The sequence below is a fragment of the Podarcis melisellensis genome, assembly GCF_964234715.1.
Source record: "Podarcis melisellensis genome assembly, chromosome: 4".
Taxonomy (NCBI): domain Eukaryota; kingdom Metazoa; phylum Chordata; class Lepidosauria; order Squamata; family Lacertidae; genus Podarcis; species Podarcis melisellensis.
The window spans coordinates 104,294,108-104,304,646 of record NC_138531.1 but is presented as its reverse complement, the minus strand read 5'-3'; the positions used below and the strand labels follow the sequence as shown (position 1 = coordinate 104,304,646).

The 10,539-nt window shown below is 47.5% G+C and overlaps 1 protein-coding gene across 1 annotated transcript; it reads left to right on the top strand.

The window, feature by feature from the left end:
* Positions 1-1,806: 1,806 nt before the first annotated feature.
* LOC309368845 (olfactory receptor 52P1-like) lies at positions 1,807-2,646 on the top strand (the record flags this gene model as incomplete). The annotated part of the gene is made up of 1 exon (XM_081909153.1): positions 1,807-2,646. One exon carries the CDS (start codon positions 1,807-1,809, stop codon positions 2,644-2,646), a length of 840 nt encoding a protein of 279 aa, XP_081765279.1.
* Between the last annotated feature and the right edge of the window lie 7,893 nt (positions 2,647-10,539).

The window sequence follows — 10,539 nt, the reverse complement described above, 5'->3', positions numbered from 1 at the left end:
TCCTCTGGAAGAGGGGAATCCTGGGCTCCCCCTGCCTCCACCATCCCTTAAACATAAGGTCACTACTCCTTGCCCCTCCATTAGGCGTGAACTTGGCCTCACAATAGGAGGCAGGAGGCGATCAAGGGCAGCACATACCGCAGGCAGAGACCCTTCGGAATGGTGGATTGGATCCTGATGTTTTCAAAGGAGAAACACAGGGAAGCCCTACAGCTAGGGGGATGTAGAAATACTCTCATTGGTCTTTGGGGAAGAGGGTAGTTAAAAGATGTCAGGAACCAGGGTCATAGACAGGGGTGGGTGATGAGCTGATGTTTCTGCTTGCCAAACACTCCTACTTTGTGACATATTTGTGATGTATCGATGATGCAGTTGGAAGGGGGGAAAGTCTTAAAAGTTCACGCAACCCCACGCTCTGGGTTCCTACTCTTTGTGTGTTTGAACCTCGTTGCAACAAATAAAGATCAGGTCTACTGACCGCTCTTTGCTTCTTTAACTTGGCTGGAGACTCCTTCTTTAGCTGACCGGGAGAGACCCGCAGGGAGAGGCACCCCAATGAGCTGGGCAGCGGAGCAAAGCCTCACCCCAGGATTTCCCCTTATCAGTAGGTAGCTGGGCCAGCTAAAGCCATTTATCTTGCAAAGAGACAGGGGGGAGCAGTTCAGCAGGTTCCTTCTACTCGATTCTAAGCGCAGAGATGCAAAGTCGCAAACTTGGAAGGGACCCACAGAGATCTTGCAGACCAGCCTCCCAATCCTCCAGCCGTATAATGGCATTAGGATATCAGATGTTGCATTTCCCATGATTTCCTAAGGATTACCAGCATGGAATTTGTCTTTTCCACATTTTCATCGAGCGCTTCCTATCACCCCAGGGTCTTGCTCCTGGTCAGCTGCTAGCAGCCCAGACCCTGCATATCAGCTGCCGGTGCTGATGGGAATCACATTTGCTGCTTATGCAGATGCTGGTGAGCCAGATCTCCAGCAGCTCTCCTGGCTTTCGGAGGAAGGCAGATCACTCAGGTGCCCGGCACATGCGCAGCTCTGAAGATCCTTTGCAGTTTTGAAACACATGCAGAGTGATGCAGCCGTTTCACCTCCTGATGAAGCAGACAGCACACACAAGATTTTGAATATGACTCTTTTCTTGCAGGACGACAATTATTAACAAGCAGTCATAGTATTTATGCATATCAAGTCCAATGCAATGTGTTTCTCTCCCTTGAGCCCAAGAGAGGATCTTCTTGCTTCTTGCTTTTCAAAGCTCCTTTGCAGCAGTGCGTAAGTTGCCGGTCTGTCTGTCCTCACAAACTCCTCCAGGCAGCTTGTTCTTGGAGCCTCCACATTCAGCAAAGCAACAGTGGTACAACCTCCAACTCCCCCCCAAACCCTCCCCCCACTACTTATGACACAGACATGCTGAATTTTAAAGGGAGCTAACAAATCAACAAGCAATTATTCAGTGTTTCTGTAACCTTAGTTGGAGTCATGAGATTTTGCAGCTGTTACATTACATTACATAGGTTTTCTTCCCCCACTACTAAAATTTATTTATTCCCCCACTAACAAATACGGTACAAATGCTAGCAACACTCCCTAACCAGAGGCTACCCTGTGCTTTGTTTCTCCCCAGGGCCTCCTCCTCGGTCGACCCAGCCGTGCCGCCCAAAGATGCCCCTGGCCCTGATCCATGATGCTGCCTGGCACGTCCCGCAATGCCACCGCCAGCGCTCCAGGCCCCTTCACCCTCCTGGGCATCCCAGGGCTGGAGTCCCTGCAGGCCTGGCTCTCCATCCCCTTCGGCTCCATGTACTGCATGGCCTTGCTGGGGAACTTGTCCCTCCTCTTGATGGTCAAGACGGAGCCCAGCCTGCATGAGCCCATGTACCTCTTCCTCTGCATGCTGTCCCTCACCGACCTGGTCCTCTCCTCCTCCACCCTGCCCAAGCTGCTGGCCATCTTCTGGTTTGGCAGGCAGCCCATCAACTTCAGCGCCTGCCTGGCCCAGATGTTCTTCATCCACTCCTTCACGGCCATGGAGTCCGGCTTCTTCCTGGCCATGGCCTATGACCGCTACGTGGCCATCTGCAACCCTCTGCGACATGCCACCGTTCTCACCAACACCGTGGTGGCCAAGATCGGGCTGGCTGTCGTGGTCCGGGGGGTGGTCCTCTTCTTCCCGCACCCCTTCCTGGTGGGCCGCCTGCCTTTCTGCAAGTCCAAGGTCATTGCCCACAGCTACTGCGAGTTCATGGCTCTGGTCAAGCTGGCTTGCGCGGACACAGCGGCCAGCAGGGGCTTCAGCCTGAGCCTGGCCTTCCTGATTGGGGGCTTCGACGTGTGCTTCATCAGCCTGTCCTACGCCCTGATCCTGCGCACGGTCTGCCGCCTGCCCTCCAAGGAGGCGGGTCTCAAGGCGCTGGGGACCTGCAGCTCCCACATCTGCGTCATCCTTGTCTTCTACACCACGGCCGTCTTCTCCTTCCTCACCCACCGCTTCGGCCACAATGTCCCTCACGCCGTGCACATCTTCATCGCTAACGTCTACCTGGTGGTTCCGCCCACCCTGAACCCCATCATCTATGGGGTGCGGACAAAGAAGATCCGGGACCGGGTGTTGCAGGCTCTCCTGTGCAGGAAGAGGTGATGATGGCGGCCAAGCAGCTCACAACCTAGTTGCAGTTCTTGCATTGCAGATGGTTGGACTAGATGTCCTTTGGGGACCCCTCTGAATTCTACAGTTCTATGAAGTCGCAGAGCAACTCTTGCAGGGGAAGAACCATACCAGGAAGGCACTGCTCTCCCATTTTCTACTGGGAGTGTCTTTGAAGGCTACTACATTGTGGGTGACTTGAAATCCTGAACACAGACTAGAACCCCACGAACTGATGGCGATGCCCAGGAGCTCAGATGGCACCAACATGGTCTCTGTATCCATGCAGTGAGACTTGCTGGACCAGGGGTGGGGGTAATTCAGCAAGAATCTTCTGCCAGCACCCCGCCCCCGCCCTTTGAACCAGTATGAAACCCAAACTTACAATTTTTGGTGGCCTTGACCCAGTCATGGATTGGCTGGATGCAGAGGAGGGGTGGGGGGCCCCCAAGGGAAGAAGACTCAGAACCGGGGGAGTGGTGGTGGAATAATGAATGGCCAGAGGGAGACGACTGGGAAGAGAAGGTGTCAGAAGCAGAAGAGGCAACAGGGTTTAGTGAGCAGAGAGAGGCTGTGGCAGAGAGCAGTGCAGAAGCAGAGGCAGAAGCAGGGGCTGGAGAGTAGGGGGAGCCAAGAGGCAGAGATCAGCCAGGCTGGCAAGGAAGGCAGGTTGTCTTCCCCTCCTGCTGCAACCACCTCCCCCAGTACCAGGAGAGGGATGAAGCAGGAGAAGCAAAGATGGGCAATGCAGGGGAACCTCAGATTGCTTAGGAAGGGGGAGGAGGAGAGTTAGGGAACTGTGGGAAGGTGGGAACCTTCAGTCCCCACAACTGCCTCATGGGGCAAGAGCTACAGGGGTGAGTTGCTGTGCTCACTAGGCCTGTTCTCTTGAGCTGTCTTGTTCCTTTGAATAAGTAGTTAACTTCACTGAGGGAGCACGTGTGAGTTATTGCTGCCCTTCTCCTGACACAACCCCCGCCCTGCAAGTCCATTTCTAAATTTCTGGTGGAATATCGGTGGGGTCCAGATGGAGAAGAAGCTTGGAGAGGCTCTCTTTCTCGTGGAGAAATTGCCATGAGAACCCATCCATTAAACTAAGTTAATTTCAATTAAATAGACATCTGGCTCGCCAGATGCAGCTTTGTCACGCTGGCCACGTGACCCGGAAGTGTCTCCGGACAGCGCTGGCCCCCGGCCTCTTGAGAGAGATGGGCGCACCAACCCCAGAGTCTGGCCAGACTGGCCCGTACGGGCAGGGGTACCTTTACCTTTACTAGTTCAGCTGAGGTGAGTGGGAGTGATGAATATTTACTACTGCTTCTTGAATAAGTGAAATCAATCTGAGGTAAATGATTGCTGAGGAAAAAATATGCTCTAAAATTACACTTCTGGATTTTTCCTGATTTTTCCTTTCTCGGTTCATGAGACCAAGCCATCCTCTGTGTTACAACTCTTGTTCACTGAAATATGTGTGTTTGCTCTTCCTCAGAACTCTCCTCTGACAGTCTTACATTTTCCATCTGTTGTGATGTACTAAAACAAAATATTGCTTATGCTTGAACTAAAGACACCATGGTAGCTTTCAGAAAACCTGTTTACTGAACATTTGTGAATGGTTGACACAAAATTTGCAGTTACAGGTAGGTAGCCGTGTTGGTCTGCCGTAGTCGAAACAGTTTCACCCACTTTGAAGATTTTGGCAGGTATCCCATCAAGTCCACTGGCTTTGTTGTTTTTGTTGCTATCAAAGGGTTAAAAGAGTAGCAGAAACGCTCTAATCACTGAGCAGCTGGAGGTCATTAGGCTTCCAGGAACATGAGTCTGTATAAATAGTCCCCCTGTTTGTTTGTTCTTCCCCTTCTCCTTTTGGGTGTGTGTTTTGCTGAGATGTGTGGTTCGTCGCCAGGATTGTTTTTTTGGTGTTTTGTAAATAAACCTTTTTTTTTGATTCACAAACCGCATGCTCCAGGACTCCTTTTTGGGAAGATGCTGCCTCTCCTGCCCTTCTTAGCTGCTGCGCGAAATCCTCTGCCGTGGTGAGACTTTTAAAGAAGAAAGTGCACTGGGCATTTACATTAAACTAATTAAAGTTTAATGGGACAGGTTATGGATGTTTGTACGTCAAGAAGGAGATAAGGAGAGCAGTTCAGAGTGATTTATGCAAGGACTGGAGTGAAGACAGAAGCGGTTGCCGACAACGAAAGCCTCCAAAGCAGCTTGAGTCCTGCAACGTGCCTAGAAAAGTTTTAAAGAGGCACTGCGCAGTTTGTACTCGCTGGAAGACGTCTGATTCCTCAAGGAGCCACCTCAGCAGCTGGGAGACGGTCTACAGGTGTGTGAGTATCGTTCCTAAGCCCCAGGGAGGATGGCAGAGTCCCAGGAAAGTTTTACTGTCCCGTTTACGCGACTCAATGGGAAAAATTGGCAAGATTGGAAGGCTAGAGTAAGGGTTTGGTTGCAAGCAAAAGAGTTGTGGAGCTGTACTGAAGCACCGCCTTTACAGGCAGCTGCAGACGCGTCTGCAGAAGCCAAAGCAGCAGCAGCAGCTTCACAGAAACGCGACAGGAAAGCCCAAGGTCTACTAGTTTTGGCAGTGGGACCAGAGCAAATGCCTTATGTTTCTGAGTTAAAGAACACGCATGAGGTCTGGACGGTTCTGCAGCGGTTAAATTCCAGAAACACTGCGGGGGCCAAGATCCATGCTACAAGATGTTTGTTTGATTTACGTCTCCAACCGGGAGCGTGTGTGAAAGAACATATTGCCAAAATGGTGTCTGCCTTTAATCAACTAAGACAGCTGGGCATTCCTTTCTCTATGGAGCAGCAGTCATACATATTGTTGTCTTCTCTTGATAAAAGCTATGAGACTCTAGCTCTAACTTTGGAAGCTATGCCTTCAACTGAATTAACCCTTGAATACATTTCTTCTCGGCTTGCGGATGAACAGGATAAAAGGCAAAGAGAAAGAGGTTTGTCTTTAAAGGGGAGTTATGCTGTGCCTAAGAGTGTTGATGCTGAGTTTGAGCACACAGTAAATGCTTTTGCAGCTAGACACTGTTTTCGCTGTGGTTCCCCTTCCCACCTAATCAGGAATTGTCCACGTGAACCTGGTCAAGACAGCAACAAGGCCGTTACCCCTAGTTACCAGACAAGGAGTTCCAGGGGACGTCGAAGAAGAGGAGGAGGTCGTGGCTACTCCCACAGCACACAGCACATGGCTTCAGCAATGGCGTTGATGCAAGGGCGTGGCCAAGGCAGCAATCTACGCTGGTTGATCGACAGTGGTGCATCTCACCACCTGGTGGCGCCATCTAGTGTCCGTTTGCAGAATTGCAGACATTTGCAAACCCCTAAAGTTGTGACAATGGCAGATTCAACTAAACGTTCCTTAGAGACTGTAGGCACAGTGTTCTTAAATTGTTTGCAAACAGAAATTGATGCCTACGTGCTAAAGGGACTGAAGGGGTGTATTTTGTCTGTGTCAGAACTTGATAGAAATGGGTTTAAAACTGTGTTTGAAAATGGGGTTTGCACTATTTCAAAGAATAACGTATCTCTTTTGCAGGTGGAATGCAGAAATGGGTTATATTATTTTGAGACAAGTCCAGATGAAGTTGAACAGGTTCATGCTGGTTGTGTGAACACGCCTACCCATAATTCTTGTGTTCATTTATGGCACCGCCGTTTAGGGCATATTAATTTTCAGTATGTTAAAAGGCAACCTGAATTATCAGAAGGGTGCAAATTGAACAAATGTACTAAGTATTTGGATTGTACTGCATGCAAAAGTGCGAAGGTTCATAGATGCAGCTATCCCAGTTCAGATAGGAAATCTGACAAAGTATTCCAACTTGTGCATATGGACCTATGTGGCCCAATGCCTGTTGCTAGCATGGGAGGTTCGAAGTATGCACTGTGTCTCTCGGATGACAAAACAAAGGTTACATGGTTTTTCCCTCTCAAAACAAAAGCAGATACTGCAGAAACAGTTAAAAATTGGGTTCATGCGGTAGAACTTGAATTCGGTACTAGAGTACTTGCTTTTCAGACAGACAGAGGGTCAGAATTTACCGGGTCTGTGTTGCAGAATTTCTTTAAGAAAAAGGGAATTAAGCATCGTCTGTCTACACCTTATTCCCCCCAAGAAGGAGGCGTGGCCGAACGTAAAAATAGGGTTCTGCAAGAGTTGGCAAACTCTATGTTGTTTGATGCTAAACTTCCTCAGAGTTACTGGGCGGAAGCCTGGCAGGCGGCTACTCATATTCTGAACCGAGTATATAATTCGGTAATTGATACTACGCCTTATTTTGCTTTATATGGGAAGAAGCCCAAAGTTAATTACTTTCGGGTGTTTGGATCTCAAGCCTATGTACTTATCCCAAAAGCGTTAAGGAAAAAGGGAAGTCCAAGGGCTAGGAAACTCATCTTTTGCGGGTACGAACCACATGCCAAATCTTGGAGGTTTGTGGACCCAGGTGGGGATACTACAAGAGTGGTCCTCAGTAGGAGCGCTGATTTTTGTGAGCAGTCCGGATGGACTCACTTACACGCTAACCCTGACATGTTGAGAGATGATTTAGGCATTCATGCTGAGAAAGAAAGTCCAGAGAGTGATGAGCCAGAAGGGGATGGTGCACATGGTTCAGATGCAGATTCTGATCAGGCACGAGGTTCTTCTCCTAAGGTAGAAAAGCCAGAATCTAGGAGTGCTCCAACTTCGCCAGTCAGTAGGCCTAGCAGACAGCAAAAGCAAAGCAGGTCACCTGCAACACCAAGCCCAAGGGAGGTATCTAAACGGAGGTCTTTATCCCTAGAGGCACGTCCAGACATAAAGTCTGAGACAGATTCTGACAGCCAACGGTCAGAGGGGGCACAAGAGGAGCAATTGCGCAGGTCAAAACGCGCCACGAAGGGCAAGCCGCCAGAGCGGTTTAAGGTGACAAGTGTATACGTAAATATGGCACAGTGTGAGCCAGAAAGCTATATGGAAGTACAACAGCTTCCAAGCTCAGAAGCCGTAAAGTGGCAGGAAGCAATGAAAAAAGAGATGGCTTCAATGAAGTCTCTCGGTGTGTTTACAAGTACAGAGCTTCCGAAAGGGCAACAAGCTGTAGGTTGTCGATGGGTATATCGTTTAAAGCCCACAACTACTGAAGAGTTGCAATATAAAGCCCGGCTAGTTGCAAAAGGGTTTTCGCAGCGCAAAGGTGTTCACTATTCTCAAATCTATGCCCCTACTTCAAGATCGGAGTCATTAAGAATGCTTCTAGCCTCTTCAGCTAAGAAGGGTAATAAGCTGTTTCATTTTGATGTCGATGTGGCTTATTTAAATGCAGACTTACAGGAGGAAGTCTATATGACACCACCACCAGGTTTTGAAGGAGACAAGCCAAACCAGGTCTGGCGCCTACACAAATCCATTTATGGGTTGAAACAGTCCGCCCGTAATTGGAATTCCTGTTTAAACGATGCTCTAGAGAGCATGGGGTTCAGAAAGAGCGCAGCAGATGCGTGTCTTTATCTAAAAGGCTCGGGATGTGAACAAGAAGCAGTTTTGATATTTGTTGACGATTTATTATAAAGTGGAAAGGATGATAAACTTGCACAACAATTTGCCACAAAGCTTGGAGAAAAGTTTCAGATAAAATCACTAGGCAATGTATCTGTTTATCTAGGAGTTAAAATTCAGCAAGATGAAAATGGTAACTATTGGCTTAGCCAAGAAGCTAAAATCCAGCAGTTGCTGGAAAGGTTTAAAATGAACAACTGTGCTGGTGTTAAAACCCCAATGGAGTTAAGTTACACAAAGGATGCTCAAACTGAGCAAAAGGCAGAGTTCTGTAATCCCGGGGTTTACCAGTCAGCGATAGGCAGTCTACTCCACATTGCACAGTGGACTCGGCCCGATATAACATATGCTGTCAACATGCTGTGTAGACAAGCTGAAAAACCATCAATGCATGCTTGGCAAGGAGTAAAAAGAGTTTTAAGGTATCTCCAAACTACCAAAAGCTTTCGCTTAAAACTATCAGCAGAGGGCAGCACACAACTTGAATGTTGGGCCGACAGCAGTTGGGCAGATGCTGGACCAGATAGAAAATCAGTGTCAGGAATGGCGATAAAATTTGGAAATGCACTAATTGGTTGGAGATCAAGAAAACAATCACTTATAGCTTTAAGTTCAACTGAATCTGAGTTCAATGCGTTATCAGATATATGTAGAGAACTGGAATTTTATAAGCAACTGGTACAAGAATTGTTTGGAGAATGTTCCCTACCTATCAGAGTGTGGGAAGACAATCAACCTTGTATTAAACTAGCTAAATCAGGTCAATTCAAGGCGCACACAAAACACTTGGATATCCGTTATCAAAATGTATGCCAAAGTGTAAAACAAGGTTTAATTGAACTAAAGTATTGTCCAAGCCAAGAAAATCTCGCAGACGGTTTTACAAAAGCTTTGAGTCCGCAATCTCATAAATGTTTCTGTTCAGGTTTAAATTTGTATTAAGGTTGGTACAGCTCAGTGTTACGAGCGAGAGGGGGTGTTGCTATCAAAGGGTTAAAAGAGTAGCAGAAACGCTCTAATCACTGAGCAGCTGGAGGTCATTAGGCTTCCAGGAACATGAGTCTGTATAAATAGTCCCCCTGTTTGTTTGTTCTTCCCCTTCTCCTTTTGGGTGTGTGTTTTGCTGAGATGTGTGGTTCGTCGCCAGGATTGTTTTTTTGGTGTTTTGTAAATAAACCTTTTTTTTTGATTCACAAACCGCATGCTCCAGGACTCCTTTTTGGGAAGATGCTGCCTCTCCTGCCCTTCTTAGCTGCTGCGCGAAATCCTCTGCCGTGGTGAGACTTTTAAAGAAGAAAGTGCACTGGGCATTTACATTAAACTAATTAAAGTTTAATGGGACAGTTTTTCATTTGGTTATAGGTGTACACAATTCTCCCAGATTTGGAGATACTGCAAGCTCATCTCTAATTTGTTTTGCAGGATTTGTCTCAAGGCAAATCTAAAAAAATGTAGTATAAACACTGACAACTGAGAAACACTGGCCTGAGAGCTCTCCAGTTGGGGAACAGCCTTTACCAAAGTTTTCATGGACTTTGAAGACACTCGAACTCAGGACCCAAGGGAGAAATGTGCTAGGAGGAAGGTACGCTTGGCAAATCCACACCATGATCAGCTCCTGCCTGGAAACCCATGTCCCCACTGTGGAAGGACGTGTGGATCCAGAATTGGCCTCCACAGTCACTTACGGACTCATTGTTAAAACTGTGTTTATGGAAGACAATCTCACTCGGCTACGAGTGATTGCCAAAGAAGAAGAAGAGTCAAAAAAATAAAAATAAAAAATTATCCAGTAGCACCTAGAGACCAACTAAGTTTGTTATTGGTATGAGCTTTCGTGTGCTCATCTGTTTTCTGTATTTCTGTCTTGCAATAGTTTAAATAAAACTCAGTTTCCTCCTTGAATGAAAGTAATATTGGTTTAAGAAGCACTAATACTGGACAACAGAATTTGCAACCTGAAACCTCCAACTTAAAACATGGGTGTTTTGGTGTGGCAGTAAGTGTACTCTGGAACTCCCTGCCACTTGAGTAGCTGAGCTCACATGTCTATATGAATTTCTGAAGCTTTCCCAGTGAGCCAGCACATTTATCAGTGAATTCTTACATTTGGTATTGTGCAGCAGAGGCCCTTTGAACCTGTGAACAGATAGGAAGAAACTGTGATGAAGTGTTTTGTGGGGACAAATCACAAGAGTCACAAAAGCGATTGTGCTGATTTTGGTAGTGGGCTGCATGTGCATGATATCTGCTGGAGGGGCAACCCCCCCAACCTATACATAAATTCCTGCAACACCCTCCAGAGCAGGGGGAAAGAA